Below are 23,993 nucleotides of genomic sequence, written 5' to 3'. Positions count from 1 at the left end.
CATGGTCAAATCACCCAAAAAGCTGGAGAGCATTCAACGGTCTTCATAAAGCAACAGGGTAAAAAAACTGGTGGATGAGATACAATCTCACTTCATGATTAATTTGACCACTACCCTTGGAGAGCATCTTATGTGGACTGCAGTTCAGGAAATGAACGTCTGATTAAGGGATGAAGCCTCAATTGATGAGCCTTGATGTTTATTTTTTGGCACAAATTGTGATCAATGTATCCTGCAGGTGAAGTTACATTTAAGCCAGGTCGGTGCACTGCTCTTCAAGCCAGGTCGTCATGCTGCTCGTTCGTCGGCTAGAAACTCGAACGTTGATACTGGTTAATTGTGTTACCTTGAAGTATAACGTTTCCTGGCTATATGGTAAAAAGCTAATGAAAGATGTTGAACCACGTAGTATCCAGAGGTGGAAGATGTGCTGCCATCTTTCTTGCTCGGCACACTGCGCCGTGTTCTTCAGGATTTGAGACAATTCGCTGTTGTTCGATATGTAAGCAGTGCACTGCTTTCCTCTCATGGTATAAACTGGGCTCCCATGCGTCTGCTTCCTTCTCCTACCATTGAATAAAAGTGGCCTGAACCTCCACCTTTGTAAGTTGCCCAGCTTAAACCTCTCAGCTACATTCGAGACAAGCCATGAAATAAAGCAAGGTACATGTTGCTAAATATATCATCCAGCTGCCCACAGTGGGGGAGCATGCAATCTAGTTTCACAGAGTGCATTCCACCAGGCCGAATGCAAAGCTCCATCTGAAACCCAGTACTTCTACTTTGAAACCAATATCAATTTCAACCTTCTTTTTAAAATATTTGTGAACATTTTAATTTTATTTTGCCCTTTTTTAATGTGATTATATTTAATGCTGTAAATTGTATGAATGCCCCTCGTTGTCATGCAGAAATAACCAGTTCAGAGGTCAAGGCGTAGACTGACGGAGTGTGCAATCCAACACAAAGCTGCATGCATCATGGAGTTGTGTGTGTGGGTGGATGGTGCGCCCCGGGTAGTCTGCGGGGTCACAGTAGACACCACCTGCCAAGATGTGGTGATCGCACTGGCTCAGGCTATTGGTAAGGCCATTCTGCACTTAACAAAAACTGCAGTACATTAATCTGGCATATATACGTGATGCTATACATGATCAGTTGATATAACCCAGGCATGTTCAGTCTCCTTTCTTTATTCTTGGCATGCAAAGGTATAATGTATTTTTCTTGTAAGACATAATACCAGACGAGCAGCTCTTTATGGAACATTTTTGACATTTATATGGCTTTATCAGGCCTTTAATAATATGGTTTATTTCCTCCTGGCATGTTTTCTTGTGATCTTCTCCCAAACATCAAGGCCAAACAGGCCGTTTTGCTTTGATGGAGGCTTGGCAGGATGTGGAAAGGCCGTTGGCACCCAAGGAGCGACCGCTTGATGTGATTAGCCGTAGAGGGCTATGGGCGGGCGAGTCCAGCTTCATACTGCGACGCACGGGTTTGCAGATCGACCCAGGCAGCAGTGCAGCCTGGTTTGATCATGCAGCAGGCGAGATTGTCGGACATCCACGACAGCGCCGTAGCCTTCCGACACAAGCTCTGATCTCCAAAGCTGAAAAAGAGGCAAGACACCAAGGAGAGGTCGTCCGGCGTCTTCGATGCCGGGCCCAAACATTGACAGGAGTGCCAATCTTTCTACAAGCATTATCAAGTACAACCAGTGGATGTAGAACATTGGCGCTGGTGAGGCTGAATTCTTACCAGGAACTTCAAAAAGTCCTTTTTTGTACTTTCATGTGAAACAAAAATATAATTTCAAACACTAGGACTTGCGAGATAATTACCAATTTTGTATCACTTTCACATACTTGTATGAAAAAATAATGCACCATTAAGTTGCAAATGTATAACTTGGTAAAGTTTTGCAGTTTATTTCCTGGGAACAGAAATGTCTTCTGTGATGCATTTAAATGGCCTGATTATAATCTATATATATAAAAGAAAGTTTTTGTTTGTTTGTTTGTTTGTCTGCACGCGCTAATCTCCTGAACGTTGAAAGATAGGAGGAAACCTCTAAAACAAAAAATGTCGGGACGGGCCCCGGGAACGTTATAGGCTAGGTGGCAAGGCCGGTCGAGGCCCACCTCGGCCGGGCTGGGCCCATTTCGCAATTAAAAGCTGAGCTGAATTTTCGTAGTCAATCTTCTACGGCCGCAAGTAAAAGCTGAATTATAGTAGTAAATTCATTCAAAAAGAACTAAAAATGTCGGGACGGGCCCCGGGAAAGTTATAGGCTAGGTGGCGAGGCCGCCTCGGCCGGGCTGGGCCCATTTCGCAATTAAAAGCTGAGCTGAATTGTAGTAGTCAATCTTCTACGGCCACGAGTAAAAGCTGAATTATAGTAGTAAATTCATTCAAAAAGAACGCGGGCAACGCCGGGTGCTTTCGGCTAGTAAATTATAAAGTTAGTAATACTTCTAGATAAATGAAAATCATGATCATTGAAATATGAAATTGAAAGAGCCAATTGGGTTTTAGCATGCACAATGGCATCTGCTCATAACCAGATTGGCTTTTTCAATTTCAATAATCATTCTTTTAATTTCCCTAAAAGTGTTATTAACTTTATAATTCATTCTAATTGATGAAATTGATGTACCATACTCTTTTTTTCCTTTTTTTCTGTATGTAAAGTCAAAATTTGTGGATAATCTGGAACGTTGAATTGATTAGGATGCAACAGAACAAATGGAACAGTACAGAGAGGGGGGACACCAACAGCAAGGCTAAAGGACAAAATAGAGAGAGACTTGGACACATAATGGGTGTGGGGAGGAATGAGGGGTAGGGAAGAATGCATGGGGTGGCCAAATGGATACAGAAGCAAACACTTAGGAGGAAGAAACTGGAAATTTGGAGGGAGTTGGAGTTTGAAGAGGGGGGAGGTTAACTGGGGTAGAAAAGATGATTGGTTTGGATCGGGGATGATCTGAGATGGTCGTGAACAGCTGCCTCGAAGACCTGTAGGGAAGAACCTGATTGAAGAGAATGCGCAAGTTAGTTTCATGGGTGGGGAAAAAGAGGAACAAATGGGTGGTGAGCATTGATTCTGGATTTTGGGAGTTCCACCAGAAAAGGGTTGATGGTGAATAGCATCCAGCAGAAATCTAAGGGGGGACAAAACATGAAAAAAACAGAGGTTGCAAGACCAGAAAGGAGGGGGAAGAAGACAGAGAGACCACCGACCTATCTGCGATGGGAAATTGATATGTCCATTGACTCAGTTTCATCGTGAGAGATTCCAATAATCTTGAAGGTCTTGGTTTCCCCAGCATAAAGCTTAGCAGGGTGTGAGACAGGGGAGCCAAACCAGAGGGGAGAGCAATACTCCATCAAGCTGTGGATGAAGGCCTTGTAGATGGACAGGAGTTCAGGCATGCCAAGGAAGGACTTTGTACAACGGAGGATTGCCTGTCGGTGACTGGCTTTGGATGCCAACGTTGAAATGTGGTTTGCCCAAGAAAGATCATGGCTGATAATGAGACCCAGGAGTTTGAGTGACAACTTCCTTAACATAATTAAGAAAATAACTGGGGGGTTGCCATAGGGTCTTTTTGGAGAGAGGGTGAGAAAGAGAGAGAGGAAGTGAGAGAGGGGGATCGTGAAAGTGTGAGATTTGTCAGGATTGAAAAACATATTCCAAGTGTTTGACCAGATTGTGATTCCATCAAGGTCTGAAGAGAGTGAAGAGGCTGCAGCCTGCCTGTCTGAAGGATGTCACAGAAGAGGGTGGAGTCATCAGCAAATATATAGAGGATTTTCCAGAAAGTCAACCCTAACTCTTTACAGAGACAGGATGGCCAAGAGATATGTGAAGTCTTTCGTATGACTTAGCTGTGGTTTCAACCACCTTTTTCAGAGATTTTAGTTTGTCGCAAAAGTAAGTCGCTCGTGCGGTGATCGACGCACGGCAGCCATATTTACCAATGCTTCAACACGCAAAGCACCATTGATTGAAGCGAGCTTGTTCCTGGGTTGTTTTGTTTAAAACCACTTGAACGATAGTCATGCGGACATGACATCATCACTTCGGAGCTCTATACAGCACAACCTGTTGAATGACATTTATGCAAGTGCAGAGGGAGAAACCTCTACCGTAAAACTCACTCTTTCCCGTAACACTCACTGTCTGCTGTAAAGTCTCTGCCGTGAATTGCAAAGCCTTGTGGATTGGAAGGTATGACAAGATACTTCATTTATGAAGGATGAGGTCCCAAAACGTTCTGCTGATGCTTTCTAGATTCACCTTTACATATACTGTATGGGTACTATTCAAGCAAGTCATTCAGTACCTCCTCCTTATGTAAATATATGTGATCATGTGACCCTTTCTGAAGGGATCTATTTAATACATGTACATGGGGTTGGGAGGAGTGGGGAGGGAGGAAATTGGAAATGCCAACATTGAGAAAAGGAACAGAAGGGAAGAGGATAGGAATGGCGGTATCTCTTTTTATTTTGTACATGTAGATAGAGAGTAAATTGAGAAAATTAAAATTAAGGAAAAGAATAGAAAGTATAACATAAGAGAAGGAAAGGAGGTTAGCAAAGTTTGGGAGAGAAGGGGAAGAAGATTGGGAGGATGTAGGATTGTAGGAGTATGGGGATAGAATAGAAGGGAAGGAGCAGAGAAAGGCGAGAAGGTAAATTCTGCCATGTTGGCATACAAATTAAATAAATGACTCCTAAAGTGAAGGACAACAGGGTAACAGAATGTCTGAGTGGAGACAGATGGGACGGGAATATTGGACGGGATATTAAGGTATGGAAATGGGGAAGAGACTTGAATGAGATATATCGTTGAGTGTGGTTCAGGGGTTCCCCATGTAAACGCCCTCAAAATAATTTACTGGATGATGATGTCATTTACATCCGTAACAGGAAAATTAGAGTTAAACAAGTCAGAGAAAAACATGTTTTTAAAATGAAACTAACATGTAGGGATGTAATCCCCCCAAAAAACCAAATAAGACAGGAAGGAATTACAAGGTAGGAATAACACGACAATACAACACCATAATCCTTTTACAGATTGCTATCACAACATATTTTGGCATTTTTCCATCTCAATCCCACAACAAATAAAATACACAACAATTCGACAACCACCTCCAACATAGACATCTTCGTACAATTGTTACTATTGCCAACTATGACAAAAATTTCAAAAGATGTCGTGATAGCAATCCGTGAGAACTTCATCATTTTTTGCCAAGAAGATTGCTTGTATGAAATTTTATTGGAAAATTAAAATTCAACTCAATACCTCTTAGTGTGGTTAAGGGTTAACCATTTTTACCAATCAAGATGTCACAATTTCACAAGTGGCGAAGCACAATTAAGGTTTGTGTGTTCAACAGTAACTGCCGTTGAATGCATATATGCCGATTTGTGTTTGTGTGTTACATTTTAACCATATAAAACAAAATCTGTACCTATAAGCCATTGGATGCATATAATGGAATTTCGTGTGATTCTCGGGGTTTGAAGAACATCGAGTGAATAAATTGTTTTATTCAGCAGGAGGAAAAACTTGTGGGACAGAAGAGTCCTTGCAACCTTGGATGTACCGAAGAACGAACAGGGCAAGATAAAGCCAAGAATTGTGATCTTCGGCATGCGAGGAAAGAAATCGCGGCGACCCCTTTGTATTGGAAGGAGAAGATCAAAAACAATGCAACAAAAATGGTGGAAGGATGTGTGAGGACCCAAAACCAGGAAAGTGATGAAGTAGAGAAATCACTGCTGGTTCTAGAACAAGAACAAGAAATGTTTGATAATTACAAGAACACAAGCTTTCGTTCATTTTATTACCAAAACTGTAAACATTATGCTGAACCAGAGAAAGACGCAATGGATTTAAACATGGAAGACGTCGAGATTAAATGGATACAAGATACAAAATGTATTTCCTTGAGAGACGACGTCAACTTCTTTGAAACGATCGCAAGCATTGGAAAAGACTCTTTAGAATCCTACAAAAAACCGGAGTTAAAAAGTGGAATTATTTTGAAAATGAAACGAGTTTGTGGTTTAGGATCTGTTCCTCAGAACCTGGGAAAGATGAAGATAGGTGTATCAGAGGTAATCGAGGAGGAGCAAAACGATAAGAATTGCAACACTGAAAATACTAAAGGTGATGAAGAAGAAAGGGAACTCAAAAGGCTTGTAGATTTAGAAGAGGAAGAGGACTTTTGGCACAAAGAATTGTTAATGGAAGAGCGACGTGGCGAAGGGCTGGGTGCCCGACTGCTGGCACTTAGAACGGGCCTTAACGCCTGTGAAACAAAGCTGTTGGCGAGCGAAGAACAGCTGCTTTCACTCATGAAATGTGTCCAGCATGCACAGGTGATTGAGGGAATGGAGGTAGAGGGCAGATACAAACTTCATGACCGAGGCTGTTTTGAGGAAAAACATACATTACCTGCAGCAAATCACCAAGGATCGACATCATGTGTATGCATGGATGGAGATGGTCTTTCAACTTTTCCTGAAAGTGAAGAGCTTTATCATTTGGATCAGCAACGTGTTCCTCCAAGTCCTTTGCCAAATGAGCACCCAAAGTCCTCAAAGAGCAACTCCTACTGCACATCGCCATTGCCTTTGTCTCTTTCCATGACTGATAGGTGGCCTTCTGCATTTGGTGGCCTTTCCCTGTTAAAAGAAGATCTCCTACCATTGTCCACTAGTGAAACCGGTCCAGTCTTGGGCACCGAGGAGAAGCAAAACAATGAAGATGCTTCTGCCGGTTGCGACCGATTGCTGCCTCTGTATCTTTCTGAAAATAACTTGATAACGCCACTTGATGGACAGTGCAGAATTGACAGTCGAGAACAGATTTTAGCCTATTGGAACGAAAACAAGAGAATGCATGGAGAAGAAGAGAGCGATGCCATTTGTGTGGAAGAAAAAATCAAAGAGAGCAGTGAGAAAGAAGAAGGAAGGATTTTGAGGAGACAGCTGGCTGATGCGTTGAATGAAGCGACGCGCCTTGATCAAGAACATCAGAAGGTCGATGGAGCCTTGCTCCATGCTGCACACATTGCCAAGGTAACCACGATGGTAAATCTCAGTTTATTCAACACAGCGATATGTATTACCTGCTTGTCTTCAGTAGACATATTATTGGGGAAATTTGGCCTATTTAACCACAAATTGCCTATCATATCACATGACGATGAAGTAGAAGGAACCATTACAAACTGCAATTTGATATTACTAGTACACCCACTCCCTATGGAAGCGACAGGAAAGGTCATGTTATTATCTTATTTGGGGTATATAGATTACAGTAGATCTAGGCTTGGGCCCGTTAGTATGTGGTGGACACGATAAGCATATAATGTCTCAACGTTGTCGGGATTCCTCCAGATTTCTTTCAGTTTTGTGTTAAACAGCAGTAGCGACTGTTTAAAAAGCTAATCATACGTGTTTGTAGTTTATAATATATTTTTACTTCTGGCAGGCTTGGCCCACGATACGCCACTATGAGTTATTTATACACGTTAACACGGCATTTGTCGAAGGAGCAAAAACCCCTTGGGGAGAGGAGATATTATTATTGTTAATATTGTTTTGTAATAAAATTAATATTGTGCTATTATTATTATTTAGTATTACTTTTGTTATTAGAAGTGGCCTTGGTAAAACGCCATGATTAGCTATCTTAACACGGATATACACCTAAACACGGATTTCCCCCCAGGTGGTAAACCCCCTTGGAGAATAGAGGGAGGTGGGGGGGCAAAGGAAGTCGCTTCAACCTCCAACGTGTGACCCTTAGTCGTCGTGTCAAGTTTAGTTGAGATCGGATAAGTAATGACCGAATGTATCGAGCTCAGGCAGACAGACACCAAATTGCATATTTTAGTATGATTCGGCACCATTTTGTTACGTGTTATATTTGTTATATATAACATATATTTGTTATATTTGTTATGTGTGCTGGTGGAGGGAGGGCTGGGAGGTTGTTGGTTAGCGGATTTACGAACCACAATTGTTCCTTTATATTGTGACGGTTGGCTGGCACCCTGGATAACTCCAGACCAGTATGGCGAGTCGTTAAGCAACCACGATCACCAATCGTTCTGAAAACTTCTTTCCGGCTCGCACGTCCAGGACATGGATTAAATCACACTTAATGAACCAGATACTTGGAAACAACGATCGTTATACTAAAGATTTAACTCTTTTAGCTCCTAGAAGCTATAACCTCAACAATGTATTTGTTTCCCCCTCTTTTATTCCACTGTGGTCATTCTAAATAAATGTTGATTCAGTTTTTGTGATGTTATTGCTACTTTCAAGCATCATCATTGCACTGTGGGGGTTCAAATATGATTATGTGGGAAAGTTTGGGATAGTGAAGTGTAAATCAAGTCACTTTGCCAAATGCCGGGAGAAAAAGCGCCAAAAATCTTCCTCTCCCACAATGTAAATTAATCATGGAAAATGCAAGTACAAGATATTCAAACGCATTGATACTTTCCAGAATCGGGACACATCAAACACTAACCCTGCTTCAACAACAGCATAAAGGTACATTTATTCAACTATTCCCGACATACAATAGGTTTTATCGCCTGAAAGTTGACAAAGGCGTGCTGACCGCTATGGGAAGCAACCTATAAAGTTGAGATTTTGGGTGTTAGCCCTTCATCAGAGCAAGAGCTATCGCCCCAATCATCAGCATTACTTTTCTTCAGATGGCGGTTAGCACACCTTTGTCAACTTCCTTAACAAAGCCTTGACAAAGTATGGTATTCCTCTATTCCCGATGAAAGCCTTTCAGCTGTTGTCCATTGTCCACTGTCGCCCTTGTCATGGGAAAAGCGTCGATCACCTTTGCTTTGTTCAAGGGTACGAATTCCCGAACCAACTAACTTGTGCTGTTCTTGTCGGTTCTGACAGGGTCACAATCCCAGACAGCGTTGCACAATTCCCAACCCACCCTTATATTTTCCCAAGCACTGTATCTGAAACATTAACAAGTGGACTCAACCTTTGACAGGTGGTATAGCATGGCGGTGTCTAATCCGTCTCAAGATTATAAATACTGATCGATTGTATTTCCTTCACAATGGGTTGTTGCTCACGTTTGGAATTGACCACTACTGTATTTGGATTTTCAGGAGCGAGGTGCTTGTTGGGAGGCGCTGTGTCGGGAGCTAAGGCGACTCCATCTGCAGGAATTTATCCGGCACACCGGATCGAGAGTCTCCGTGCTACCTCCACATCCAGATATTGTCAGTGGCACTGCCCGCCTAGGTTGGTGGTCGATTGTAGGATGATGTAATGCATACGTACACCTAATGCTGTACACCCAATGCTCAATGCTGCCAGAAAGAAAAAGAGCAAATCGGAAACATATGTTTGAGATGCAACACATGCTCAACTCGAAAGGCACTTTGTCGAGCGCACACCTCCGCCACGCTGAACACTATGTTTTGTATCCCACTGATAGGCCAGATCTGGATCCGCACCTGAAAAAAAATCCAATGGGCTTGTTCTTGTCACCAAACCAACTCATCCACCTAGTTTTGTCATAACTCGTCCACAACCTTTTGAAATATCATGCTACAGTCACGTGAAAAAGTAAGTACACCCCATGTAAAGTTTTGATTTTTTCAACATATTTCAACATACAGCTATTTGATCTTCATTTCAACAATATTGATAGATAAAGGTGATATAATATAACAAATATCATGAAACATTTACATTTTGTAGTCCATTGTATAATTTAAATAAACATAAATGCAAATTTTGCATGTGGAAAAAGTAAGTACACCCCTACATTTATCACTACTTCAAATACCTAAAATTAGAATCAGGTTCACCAGCTCAGGTGCAAATGATTAGAACATCGTTAGAGAGGATCTTGGAGGAACCTGTCTCATTTAAATCTCAGACATTTAGTTTGGTTTGCTCTTTGTTGTTGAAGTGTGCGGCATCACCATGCCTAGATCAAAAGAGCCTTCAGAAAGAAGGTTATAGATGCCTACGAGTCTGGGAAGGGATTTAAAAAGATCTCCAAAGAATTTGAAATCAATCATTCGACTGTCCTGAAGATAATCTACAAGTGGAGATGATTCCAAACAACTGCCAACTTGTTCAGGCCAGGCCGCCCCAGCAAGTTCAGCCCGAGAGCAGACCGGAAGATGCTGAAAGAAGTCTCTAAGAACCCCAGAATGTCATCACGGGACATACAGGTAGCTCTTGCCACTACTGATGTCAAAGTGCACGAGTCTACCATGAGAAAGAGGCTGCACAAATTTGATCTACATGGGAGGTGTGCCAGGAGGAAGCCTTTGCTGTCCAGAAAGAACATCAGGGCAAGACTAAAGTTTGCCAATGAACACCGAGGCAAAGACCAGCACTTCTGGAACAATGTGCTCTGGACAGATGAGTCAAAGATAGAGCTATTTTGCCACATTACCGGAAGACATGTTTGGTGAAAACCAAAGACAGCATTTGACCACAAGAACCTGATACCAACTGTAAAGCATGGTGGTGGAAATATTATGGTTTGGGGCAGCTTTGCTGCATCAGGGCCTGGGCAGCTCACCATCATAGAATCCACTATGAATTATTCATTGTACCAGAGGGTGCTTGAGGATAATGTGAGGCCATCTGTCGGAAAGTTGAAGCTCAACCGAAGGTGGACCTTGCAACATGACAATGACCCTAAACATACCAGTAAATTCACCAAGGAATGGCTGAAAAGAAAGAAATGGAGGGTTCTGGAATGGCCAAGTCAAAGCCCGGATCTAAATCCCATCGAGATGTTGTGGGGGGATTTGAAACGAGCTGTGCATGCAAGAAACCCCTCAAACATCGCACAGCTGAAAGAATTCTGCATGGAGGAGTGGGCAAAAATTTCTCCCAGTCGATGTCAGAGACTGGTAGATAGTTATAAGAAACGCCTACTTGAGGTTGTTTCTGCCAAAGGAGGCAATACCACCTATTAGAGCCAAGGGTGTACTTACTTTTTCCACATGCGAAATTTGCACTTATGTTTATTTCAATTATACAATGGACTACAAAATGTAAATGTTTCATGATATTTGTTATATTATATCACCTTTATCAATCAATATTGTTGAAATGAAGATCAAATAGCTGTATGTTGAAATATGTTGAAAAAGTCAAAACTTTACATGGGGTGTACTTACTTTTTCACGTGACTGTATATATAGATTTTGACCCCATCTCTCAATGGTGAAGAATCATTTTAATTTTTTTTTCAATCTTGTATCCGGATTTGTGTTTGGATTTTCACCAAAATCGAATCAATTCATCCTTGTCACACACCCAACCTGTCCACCAAGCTTCGCCTGAATCAGTCATCAACTTTTAAAGATATCGTGCTGTATATATAGGTTTTATCCCTATCACTCAGTGGTGGTCACTTAAAAAATTATTTGATCTGGAATCGAATCTTCACCAAAATTGGATCAATTCTTCCTTGTCACACACCCAAGCTGTCCACCAAATCTTGTCTGAGTCCGTCCACATCATTTTGAGATATCCTGCGATATATTATATATGGCCCGATCTCTCAGTGAAGAATCACTTTGAAAAATCTCTAATCCCAATTTGGATCTTCACCAAAATTTAATCAATTCATCCTTGTCACACACACAAATTCTCCAACAAATTTCGTCCGAAACTGTCCACAACTTTTTGAGGTATCCTGTTGACAGACAAACAAATGAAAAATCGGTCAGAGACCGAGGACTTGCCGGAATGCACTTTTTTATCGGCCATTTCGGACAAATATGGCGGCCGAACCACATGACCGATGACGTCATAATTATTTGTTTTCGAAACTAATTTATTCCTTGATGATGCTCAAGAAATTTCATCTTGATCAGATGAAGTTTTGTACTTGTCGAATTATGACGTCATAACGGAGGCACCTATGACATCATTAACATATTTTATTCCCCATGGAGAGTTCTTTACAATGAGTAATGTCTCAATTTTTTCTATTCAGCACTTTCAGAGATATAGTGGTGCAAAGTTTTTCTGTTTTTCCAAGATGGCGGCCGAACCACGTGACCGATTACGTCATTATATATTTTTTCTCCACCAGTTTATGCCGTCATGTCGCTCAAGAAATTGCATCTTGATTGGATGAAGTTTTGTACTTGTCGAATTATGACGTCATAATGGAGGCCTTGGGCCGAGAGAGTTAAAAGTTGGGCACAGTCTATTCCAGGGCAAGACAAATATGTGTGTAAAGTTTGGCAATTATATGTGCAACGGTGTAGATGTAGTGCTGCGCACAGTCAGGCAAACAGACAAACCAACCAACCAACATGCAGTACTTGCCGGCATCTTTTCCGGCAAGTAACAAACAAGAAATATGTCATTGCATGATACTTGTGAAACCCCCAAAACAAGTTGTTGACCTTTGGCCTATGTTGACCACAAAAATAATTGGTGGTTGAATTCAGTGACCTGATATTAAAATCCTTTTCAAATTTCAAGTCAATTGGATGAAAATTGACGATTTTAGAAATTACACCTCAGTTGTTGCCCTTTAGCCTATTTTGACCTTTTGGCCTATGTTGTCATGAAGAATTGTTGGTGGTTGAATTCAGTGACCTCGTATGCAAATCCTCTTCAAATTTCAACTCAATTGGATGAAAATTGAGGATTTTAGAAATTCGACAAAGTTGTTGACCTTTGGCCTATGTTGACCTTTTGACCTCAAATACAACAGGCTTCTTGGTTATGATGAACTCTACCAGGTGGTGAAGTTTCGTGAAGATCGGAGTAAAAATGTTACCTGCATACAAACAGACAACAAACACAGAAGACAGATTAATGCACACGACCAACCAATATACTTGAAAAATCTTCGATTTTAGCAAGGTAACAAACAGACATCCTCTGGTGGAGGGGTGAAGACAACCTCTGTCCACCTCTGGCGGAGGAGGTAAAAATGCAAAGTAGGGAAGGCCGATGAAGTCTATAATCTATATCGATGGAGTGTTACTCTCTATGTGGACTGCGGTACCTGCACCACACCTTAAGCATTCACTTGACATGATGGAGGCTAAAGTTTTTTTAAAATATTGACATTGACATAGTTTCATAGTGCAACACATTTCATACTTGGGCGTAACATACAGTGCCCTCCATAAGTATTGGAACAGTGAAGTGAAATTTGTTATTATTTCTATATACTCAAGAAATTTGGAGTTGAGATCAAAATATGAATACGAGGCAAGAGTACAGAAGGTCAGATTTTATTTCTTGGTATTTTTTATGAATATATGTTTTACCATTGTAGAACAATAGCACTTTGTATGTTCAGTTCCCACATTTTAGGTAAGCATAAGTATTGGAACAGATTAACTTGAAGTAAATTAAAGTAGTAAATAGTTAGAACAGTATTTGGTTGCATATCCATTTTATGCAATAACTGCATCAAGCCTATGTCCTATTGACATTGCCAAAATCTTGGTATCTTCCTTGGGGATGCTTTGCAAAGCTTTTACTGCAGCTATTTTCAGTTGTTGTTTGTTTGGGGTTTTTTTGACTTGTCTCCTCTTCAGCAAGTGAAATACATGCTCCATTGGATTTGAATCAGATTGACATGGCCAGTCTAAAACCTTCCATTTCCTCCCTTGATGAACTCCTTGGTTGCGTTGTCAGTGTGTTTTGGGTCATTGTCTTGCTGTATGGTGAAGAGCCACCCAAAGAGTTTGGAGACATTTTCTTGTACATAGGCAGACAAAATGTTTCTATACACTTCCAAATTCATTCTGCTGCTGCTATCATTAGTTACATCATCAATAAACATGTGTCAGCCAGTTCCAAACGCAGCCATGCAAACCCAAGCCATTAAACAATCTTTACCATGCTTCATAGGTGAGGTGGTATGCTTTGGCCAAATGGGACATGCAGTTATGCAGTTTCTTCCTTTTTGCACACTTTCACCTTTCCATCGCTTTTTCCATCATTTATCTTTGTCTCATCTGTCCATAAAACTTTGTTCCAGAATCCTACTAGCTCACCTCTGTACTTATTGGCAAATTCTAATTTGGCTTTTCTATTTTTGGTGCTGATGATAGGTTTGCATCTTGCTATGTAGCCTTTGTAATTCTGCTGCCGAAGTCTTCTGCGAATGGTAGATTGTGATACTTTCAATCCTGCACTCTGGAGGTTGGTGGTGATGTCACTGACAGTTGATTGCATGAATGAATGATCGTTTTAAGGCCATTTTCCCCGCTAGAGCGGTGGTTAGCCTTGCTTAGCCTTGCGGGCCCCATGACAATCATGGTTCCCTGTTTGAGGCAATGTTTTTATGGCCGGATGCCCTTCCTGACGCCAACCCTTGGTCGCCTCTTACGATGCGCAGGGATACGGTGTACCTATTCTAAATCGGGGTGCACACCAGGATCATTCATCCCAGCAAGCTGGTACTCAATTTGCCGACCTTGGAAGGATGACAGGCTGAGTCAACCCCCCTGGTGTTAATTCAGCAATCGACCGGGATTCGAACCCAGGATCCTAGGATCCCAAGCCGGCACCCTAACCGCTAAGCCAACACCAGGCTAACACCAGGCCAACACCAACACTGACAGTTGTTTTAGGGTTTTTCTTCACAGCTCTGATGATTTTTTTTCTGTCATCAGCTCCAATTGTTTTTCTTAGGCAACCTTGCCGTTGTAGATTGTTCAGTGCACTCGTGGTTTCTTTATTTTTCAAGATATTCTAAATTGTTGTATTTGCTATGCCCAATTGTTGTGCTATACAACAACAACAACAACAACAACAACATGCATTTTAAGGCCATTTTCCCTGCTGGAGTGGGGGTTAGCCTTGTGGTCCCCATGACAATCTTCTCCATCTTGCCATATTTTCTGCATCTCTCCTTGTTAACCCCCTTGCCCGCATTTCTTCTTCCACCATCTTTGGCCAAGTCTTTCTCGGTCTTCCCCATCCTCTACTTCCTTCTACATTCATTTCCATCACTCTTCTCAACCAGTCACTTTCATCCTTCCTCAACACATGACCAAACCATCTCAACCTGTTCCTCTTCACAACATCAATCACAGGCTCTATTCCCATCATTTTTCGCAATTCATCATTTGTCTTCCTCTCTCTCAACGATACTCCGCACATCCATCGAACCATTCGCATTTCCACCCTTTCCAACCTTCGTTGCTGCTCTACGTTCATTACACATGTCTCGCTCCCATAAATCATAACACTTCTCACACATGCAGCATACACCTTTCCCTTCAGCTTCAACGACACTCCCCTCCTCATCAGCACGCCACTCAGTTCCCGAAACTTCTTCCATGCACATCTCACTCTAGCAACCGTTGCCGAGTCTGATCCACCTTCTCCATTCAGCATGTCTCCGAGGTAGCAAAATGTTTTCACACCTTCCAGCTTCACGCCGTCTCCAAGATCCAACTCAACATTTCCTCCATCTGCAGCTCCCTCTGTGCACACCTTACATTTGAATGTAGTTACAACCCTTACAGCACACTGGTTAATGACCCTCTCAGACCACTACATTTTGGATGAACCCACTCAGCGCACATTGTACATTGAATGGAGTTCACTCCGACACCCTTACTGCACACAGCACAGGGCCACTTCCTAGTTCTTTCCACCTCACCACATGCTTTACCACTTGCCATCACCTTCGTCTTTCCGATATTCACCTTCAGACCTTTTGTCTCCATACATTCCTTCCACTTGTTCATCTTTTCCTTCAGTCCATCCATACTTTCCGCAATCAACACCAGATCATCTGCATACAACAACTCCCACGGTAAACCCTCCTTTATGTTCTGAGCCAGCACCTCCATCACAGCTACAAATAGTAGTGGACTTAGTACCGACCCCTGATGCACTCCCACCTTCACCTCAAACTCACCACTGTTCCCGTCCTTCGCCCTTACAGCTGTGCTCGCTCTTTTGTACATTGCCATCACTACTCTGATCAACCATTCCTCCACTCCTAACTTCCTCATTGCCCATGTCAATACTTTGCATGGAACCCTATCGAATGCTTTCTCCAGATCAACAAACCCAAGAAACAACTTCTTCCTCTTCTCCATGTACTTCTCCTGCAACTGCCTCACAATAAAAAGCGCATCTGTCATTCCTCTTCCTGGCACAAATCCAAACTGCATTTCGTCCATCTTCACATTCTTCCTTATCCTCCTCTCCAACACCCTTTCCAATACCTTCATTCCATGCTCCAATAACTTTATCGCTCGGTACGAGCCACACTCTAGAGGGTCACCTTTCCCCTTGTATAGAGGGACGAGGGTACTCCGTTCCAAATCCACTGGAATGCGGCCTTCTTTCACCGCCAGATTACAGATCTCTGTCATTCTCTTCACACCCCAACTTCCTGCTGCCTTCAACATATCTCCCACAACTCCTGTCGGCCCTTCCGCTTTTCTACTCTTCATTGCTTTTATCGCTTCCTCAACTTCCTTCTCAGTTATCTTCTCTGCCGGTCCTAAAACTGAGTTACTATATTGCCATCCCATTCATTCTCTGTATTCAACAGCATTTCCATATATCTTTTCCATCTTCCTTTAATTCCATCTGGGTCCACAACGATTTGTTGCACTTCATCCTTCAAGCAACTCACCCCCATCACATCACACCTCTTTCGCTATCTGCTTTGCAATCCTGAATACTGCTCTCTGACCCTCTTCCGAATCCAAGCGTTCTCCGAACATTTTCCTCCATGCCTCCTGCGCCTTTGCTACCTCTTTCTTTGCAGCCTTCTTGGCTGCCTTATAACTTTCATGCTCTGCTGTTTCTGCTCCCGTACCCTTCACCTTCTGCCACTCCTTGAACTTCTTCCTCTTCTCGTCAATCCTCTTTGTGCTTCGTTCTAATTTAATTATTCTGTTCTTTCAGCTTCCAAATTGCTTGCTTTTCCTTCATAGACATTTCGCTGGTCTTCATGTTGGTTTATGCCTACTGACTCCAAAGGAAGACTCCCAAGGCAAAAGCAAAGGCTAAAACCAAGACTAGATATTCAGCTCTTTTATGTGTGAACGATCAATGCATCAAGAAACACCTGAGTACCAAGAACACCTCTCAGTCATTTGGTCCAATACTTATGCTTATCTAAAATGTTGGAACTGAACATAAAAAGTGCTGTTGTTCTACAATGGTAAAACATATATGCATATAGAAATACCAACAAATAGTAATAGTAATTAGAGACCGATGGCCTATGTGTTTGTTGAAGAGTGGTGTATCGTGATAAATTGAGGAACGTTTATATGCTAGGTCCGATCCTGGATAGGTCGACATTTAGACGCAGCAATACAGTACTGGTACAGGAATTCGTAATTTGTTCAGGGAACCAGCGATAGCTCATACCTACTCTTTGTTAAAGACACTGCGGGATCTTGAACGTCCACCAACATTAACAAGTAGTTCTGGCAGACAGGTCCTCTGGCTTAGCATATCCTGCAAACTACAGACTCACTGGTGCCTCACTTTGCATGTAAATCATCTGGGTGACCGTTTGTAGCAGAGTAGAGATTCAAACCGAGGTGAGCGGCAAGACATCTCAGAAGCGAGTGTGTGTGCCTCTCCTATAGGATATCCTGTCCTCCCATTTGACATCCTATGGTGATATAAATAGAAACGTGTGCTGCCTTGTGGTTCGGTATGCAATTCAAGTTACGTTTGGATCCAATGACATGAAATGATGACTGTTTATAACTGTACCTTGATTGTCTTTTGCAGATAATTACATTATCAAATTGATTTTATTTGTAAAATGTTACTGTGATATGGATTGTGGGCTGGCAGTATGGCCGGGAGGTACGCATACTCGCCTCCAAGCAGTCTACCCTAGGTCTGCCAGCATTAGTTGGTGTGTTAAAGATCCTTTCAAGAAGTGTAAGCGAGCTTTCGCCAGCACCATTAACAAATTCCTGCCCTGACTTCCTGAGTCAGAGTGGCGACCCGGCCATGATTGTAGTCTCTTAAATGTTTCGGCAACACCAGTGCTCTGCATAGGCCATGGCACATGATGATGATGATGTATATGGATTGTACCTTATCCGCATTCATCATTTCATGAGTGCCACGATCCTTCTGCAAAATCCAGACCCATTAAAGGTACTGTTGGGATGTTTTTATTACATATTTGCACCTGCCATTTTGCCATCATGGAGTCGGAAAAACGTGCAAATGTTGCAGTCAGCAAATGGCTCTACACTTTTGCAAACTCAGCCACTTTCTTTGTATGAGGTCTGTTCCCCAAAAAGCTGTGGTTTAACATGTTAAGAAATGTTTTCAGCAAAATTGGAAAAGCCAAATACCATATTACACATGGTGCTTGATATTGGACCTAGGCTTGTTCTGATGTCTCTGCGTCATATACTTCCCTCCCGATTGTTTATTACCCTCACCAGAGGAGAGGGTATTGCATTTGAGTCCGTTTATTTGTGTTTGTTTGTCTGTCTGTTTGTTTGTCCGCACAGAATAAATATGATTTTCTCTGCAACCGTTGGTCCGATTGACAGAAAATTTTCACGATAGGTCCAACTGAACCTGTAGAATCTTATAATGATAATTATGACGTCATAGGTAACGTGGTTTGGCCGCCATCTTGGAAAAACCGAAAAACTTTGCACCTCTATATCTCCGAAAGTGCTGAATAGAAAAAACTGAGACATGGCTCATTGTAAAGAACTCTCCATGGAGAATAAAATATGTTAATTATGATGTCATAGGTGCCTCCATTATGATGTCATAATTCGACAAGTACAAAACTTCATCCAATCAAGATGAAATTTCTGGAGTGCCATGTCAGCATAAACTGGTGGAGAAAAAAATAATAATGATGGCATCATTGGTCACGTGGTTCGGCCGCCATCTTGGAAAAACCAAAAAACTTTGCACCTCTATATCTCTGAAAGTGCTGAATAGAAAAAAGTGAGACATGGCTCATTGTAAAGAACTTTCCATGGGGAATAAAATGTTAATGATGATGTCATAGGTGCCTCCATTATGACATCATAATTCCACAAGTACAAAACTTCATCCGATCAAGATGAAATTTCTTGAGCATAATTTAGGAATAAATTAGTTTATAAAAAAAAAATGATGACGTAATCGGTCACGTGGTTTGGCCACCATATTTGTTTTAACACAAAAGCCTTAAAAACCACTGAAAATACATCCTGGCGAGGGTTTGCAAGCTCTGATTGTCTTTTTCTTGTTTAACTTGCAGAACCCAAACCCATCGCTGTGGCTCCACCACGTCACGTGTCCTGTTCACCAAGACCAACGACGCCTTCACCGTCACGGCCATTACCCAGCAATCCCAGAGCTCTACAGAATGTCGGTGGTACAGAAGGGATTTACGTTTGATGTTTGTTTCAATCCACACTTGGCCTTCACTCTGAGTAAGGACGTCATTATGAGCTTTTTATATACTCGTATTTTTTGTAGATAAGATCTTGGCTCATGGAAGACTGAGGTGACAGAAGGTAAAAATGCAATTGTACTGACAGTGGAGCAGTGAGCAGCAACAGATGGACACAACAAGCAAGGGAAGGATGAACAGGAAACTAGAGAAAGACAGTAAACCAGAAGTAAGAGAGTTGGGTTAGATAGAGTTAATGGGGTAGAAAATATCACAGGTATGGATGGGGGATGACAGGGGCTGGTCGGGAAGTCCAAATGAAGCGTCTCAAGAAATCAGTTGTACATAAACAAAAGAGTTGAGGTGTGCAGTGAGCCTGGATTTTGGAAGTTTAATCTTTTACTGGAAGAAGGAATGTCTCACAGAGGAGCTGGGGAGAGCCAAAGGGCTGAGGGAGCCGGACTGTAGGAGAGGCAGTAAAACTTCGAAGCCACCAAAATGTTGGTGATGTGAGAACAGCAGGTTTGGTGCCGTGAATGCATTACACGATTTTATGGTGAAATGTACAGGATATACAAAGCAGTATGTATGTCGATTATCAGAAAGCAACTCACTTTTACAGCACTACCATGTTGCCTGATAAGAAGATATAATTGTTTTTATTTTAAAGGAAACATATTTCCTTTGGTGATTCCAATGCATTGATGGATTCCTAAATGGTGTATTGATGTTACCAGGTGGGTGATATTTATTATCTGTTTGAAGTACATGGTGCATACCCTTTATGAAACTTGAATTGTTTACGAGGATGGTTCAACTCTCACGTGGACTTTGTTTGTAAACGGCACAGTGGGTGTGCAGATTTTGAGGGACTAGTCAATGCTCCCTCCCTCTGGTAGGGGCCAGTGGTCCACTGGTCCAGCCACTTACACTATATTCCACGTGTACAGGTGAAAATCGCAAGTTGTCTCCGCACACTCGCAGGACTCGACAGGAAGGGGGAGGATGGGATTTATTTAATGCCCATGACCTGACTCTAGCTACCCCTAGCACGAATGCAAAATTTGATGGAGGTCGGCCAAGCCGTTTTCAATTCCATAATGTACGGGCATACAGGTACACAGACATTGCCTTATTTTGGTTCGAATTTGTCTTTATAGTGTTCTTATACAAATGGCAGGATGGCCTAAAGGTACGGACACTCGCCTCTAAGCTGCCTAACCTGGGTTAGAATCCCGACCCAGCTATAAAATGTAATCCCGATGTTGCACAGGCAGAGTGATTCATCAATGTGCTGTCCCTCGGATGGACGCTAAACCTGTGTCCCGTCTGCCGGCACCAGTTGGTTGACTTTAAGGATCCCACGGTGTCCTTCATATAGAGTAGGCGAGCTATCGCTGGCAATGTCAATAAATTACTAACTCATGCCCAAACCATATTCGAACGTCAGGCCGGGCCAGCCGGTCCGTGAAAGACTTGGGCCAAGCTTCCCCTGGCCAACACCACAAGAAAGTGGGAATAATTGTGGCCATAAAAAAGGACTGTGCTTCTACAAATAAATATCGCTCTTCCATAAGCTTCGATTTTATATAAAAAAAATTGTGTTAACCATTTCCCATAAACACTCGTTTCTTGCTTCTTTATACAAGAGTCTCGGCTCATAAAAAAGCTAATGAGAAATGTCAGCGCAGGTTTATAAATTACATTACCAAAGGACATAGAGGGATGGACATACACAATGGGGAAAAGGAGGAATAAATCAAACACGAGTAACAATTAAGGTCCTGGAGAAGATTAGAGTCAGAGTGAGCATGTGTAGAGATCATAGATGTGCATGGACAAGAGTACAATGTAATGATGGGCAGTGCATTTTAAAAACTGAAGTGTGGAGGATGAGACAACAGGCACAGGGAGATGATTCTATAATTGGGAGAACAAGGGGATGAATGCCTGCAGGTGGGGTGGGTAACCAGGCTAGACCTCGGGAGGGTGAGTCTTTGGCAGTGGGTGAGTCAATGACAGTCTTTGGGAATCCACCTCCTAACTTGAGATACCAATGTGGCAGAACATCTTGTTTTTAACCACCTCAAGAGGAGAAAGGCGAGAAGCAGGAGCACCGACCCAAGGTGGTGTCAGGTGTGCCATAGTCCATGAAGCTCCATATGAAAGCAGAGTACAGCGTGACGAGCCTCAACTCCATGGAAAACACCAAGACAGCGGCGACTGGCCTTTGTTCCAATTAGCCAAACCTCCTGCTCCAAGTAGCTGACTATCAGCTTATGTTGTCCAGGTCTGACGAAAGTAGGGACCGGCCTTTTCACAAGTGTGACGTGTTGTTCCGTACAGGGTGGAGTCGTGAAGAGAATCAGACAGTTATTTTGTACAGATCAAGAATAATGTAGGTTTTAAGACCTGCTTTGTGGAACCCCAGCCTTAAGGGATAGATAGCATTAATGCATGTGCTGAAAATCAAGATGGCAGAAAGTGAGATAAAGAGGGAGGAACAGTATTTATGTTCAATTAAAATGATCAAGCCTGTTCAAATCGAGAGGTGAATGGTTGCACAGAATGTTGATGATTGCCTGTCATGGACCTTCGTTTTAGGAGCCAAGCAGCATACCGACTATGTATACACGACATAATTCTACACTAAAGGCAAACAAAAACCTCCACTGCAATTGGTCAGGTGTGTCTCCAAAGTTAGAGAACACCTTTAAAAGTAATGTATTCTTTTTATAACATACAAAACATGTTAGAACGGTTATCTTTATAAACAAAATGTTCGGTCATTTTGAACCACCCCAATATGCAATGCAATCAACGTAAGGCAAAATGAAGGGGATAATGTATGTTTGTTTTTCTACAATGATACAAGGCTCATGGAGGAGCTTGTACATGTACATATATCACATGTACAAAGTCATTAGTAGATAAATTTTTACATGAATTACAAGAACGTTACTAGACATGTACTTGAACCTGGGTTCCCTGCATCATGAGGCACCAATCCACATGAGGTACACAAAAAAGCCAATCCAAAACGTTTGAAGTGTGCCATTGTGAGGTAACCACTTACTGGAATTCTTCCTTATTATTTAATGTGGTCACCTCAATTTATTTCATGACTTTGACTCCAGGTCCACAGTTGAACATGAGTAATATATACAGTCATGTGAAAAAGTAAGTACACCCCATGTAAAGTTTTGACTTTTTCAACATATTTCAACATACAGCTATTTGATCTTCATTTCAACAATATTGGTAGATAAAGGTGATATAATAAAACAAATATCATGAAACATTTACATTTTGTAGTCCATTGAATAATTTAAATAAACATAAATGCAAATTTCGTATTTTCGTAAATTGGAAAAAGTAAGTACACCCCTACATTTATCACTACTTCAAATACCTAAAATTAGAATCAGGTGCACCAGCTCAGGTGCAAATGATTAGAACATCGTTGGAGAGAATCTTGGAGGAACCTGTCTTATTTAAACCTCAGACATTTAGTTTGGTTTGCTCTTTGTTGTTGAAGTGTGCGGCGTCACCAGGCCTAGATCAAAAGAGCTCTCTGAGGCCTTCAGAAAGAAGGTTATAGATGCCTACGAGTCTGGGAAGGGATTTAAAAAGATCTCCAAACAATTTGAAATCAATCATTCGACTGTCCGGAAGATCATCTACAAGTGGAGAGGATTCCAAACAACTGCCAACTTGTTCAGGCCAGGCCGCCCCAGCAAGTTCAGCCCGAGAGCAGACCACAAGATGCTGAAAGAAGTCTCTAAGAACCCCAGAATATCATCACGGGACCTACAGGTAGCTCTTGCCACTGTTGATGTCAAAGTGCACGAGTCTACCATTAGAAAGAGGCTGCACAAATTTGATCTACATGGGAGGTGTGGAGGAAACGACAGGAGGAAACTTTCGCTGTCCAGAAAAAAAACATCAGGGCAAGACTAAAGTTTGCCAATGAACACCCAGGCAAAGACCAGCACTTCTGGAACAATGTGCTCTGGATAGATGAGTCAAAGGTAGAGCTATTTGGCCACAGTACCAGAAGACATGTTTGGTAAAAACCAAAGACAGCATTTGACCACAAGAACTGTAAACCAACTGTAAAGCATGGTGGTGGAAATATTATGGTTTGGGGCAGCTTTGCTGCATCAGGGCCTGGGCAGCTCACCATCATAGAATCCACTATGATTCATTGTACCAGAGGGTGCTTGAGGATAATGTGAGGCCATCTGTCGGAAAGTTGATGCTCAACCGAAGGTGGACCTTGCAACATGACAATGATCCAAAACATGCCAGTAAATCCACCAATGAATGGCTGAAAAGAAAGAAATGGAGGGTTCTGGAATGGCCAAGTCAAAGCCCGGATCTAAATCCCATTGAGATGTTGTGGGGGGATTTGAAACGAGCTGTGAATGCAAGAAACCCCTCAAACATTGCACAGCTGAAAGAATTCTGAATGGAGGAGTGGGCAAAAATTTCTCCCAGTCGATGTCAAAGACTGGTAGACAGTTATGAGAAACGCCTACTTGAGGTT

The 23,993-nt window shown here is 42.1% G+C and overlaps 1 protein-coding gene across 3 annotated transcripts in view; it reads left to right on the top strand.

The window, feature by feature from the left end:
• Nucleotides 1–19,590, top strand: part of RASSF8 (Ras association domain family member 8) — a 31,768-nt gene extending 12,178 nt beyond the window's left edge. The window contains exons 2-6 of one of the 3 annotated variants that reach the window (XM_078782199.1): nt 912–1,083; nt 1,361–1,743; nt 5,581–7,110; nt 9,192–9,327; nt 19,310–19,590. In XM_078782199.1, the coding sequence (XP_078638325.1) occupies nt 981–1,083; nt 1,361–1,743; nt 5,581–7,110; nt 9,192–9,327; nt 19,310–19,449 (2,292 nt within the window). In that variant the 5' untranslated portion in view covers nt 912–980 and the 3' untranslated portion in view covers nt 19,450–19,590. Of the gene's footprint in view, nt 1–911; nt 1,084–1,360; nt 1,744–5,580; nt 7,417–9,191; nt 9,328–19,309 lie in introns of those variants that run through there. The other 2 variants (XM_068099834.2, XM_068099836.2) reach the window with 2 other exon arrangements.
• Nucleotides 19,591–23,993: the final 4,403 nt, after the last annotated feature.

This window comes from Myxine glutinosa, chromosome 7, assembly GCF_964187855.1.
Source record: "Myxine glutinosa chromosome 7, kmMyxGlut1.1, whole genome shotgun sequence".
NCBI classification, from domain to species: domain Eukaryota; kingdom Metazoa; phylum Chordata; class Myxini; order Myxiniformes; family Myxinidae; genus Myxine; species Myxine glutinosa.
Note: the sequence above shows the minus strand (reverse complement) of the source record. Positions and strands in the feature narration are given on the sequence as shown.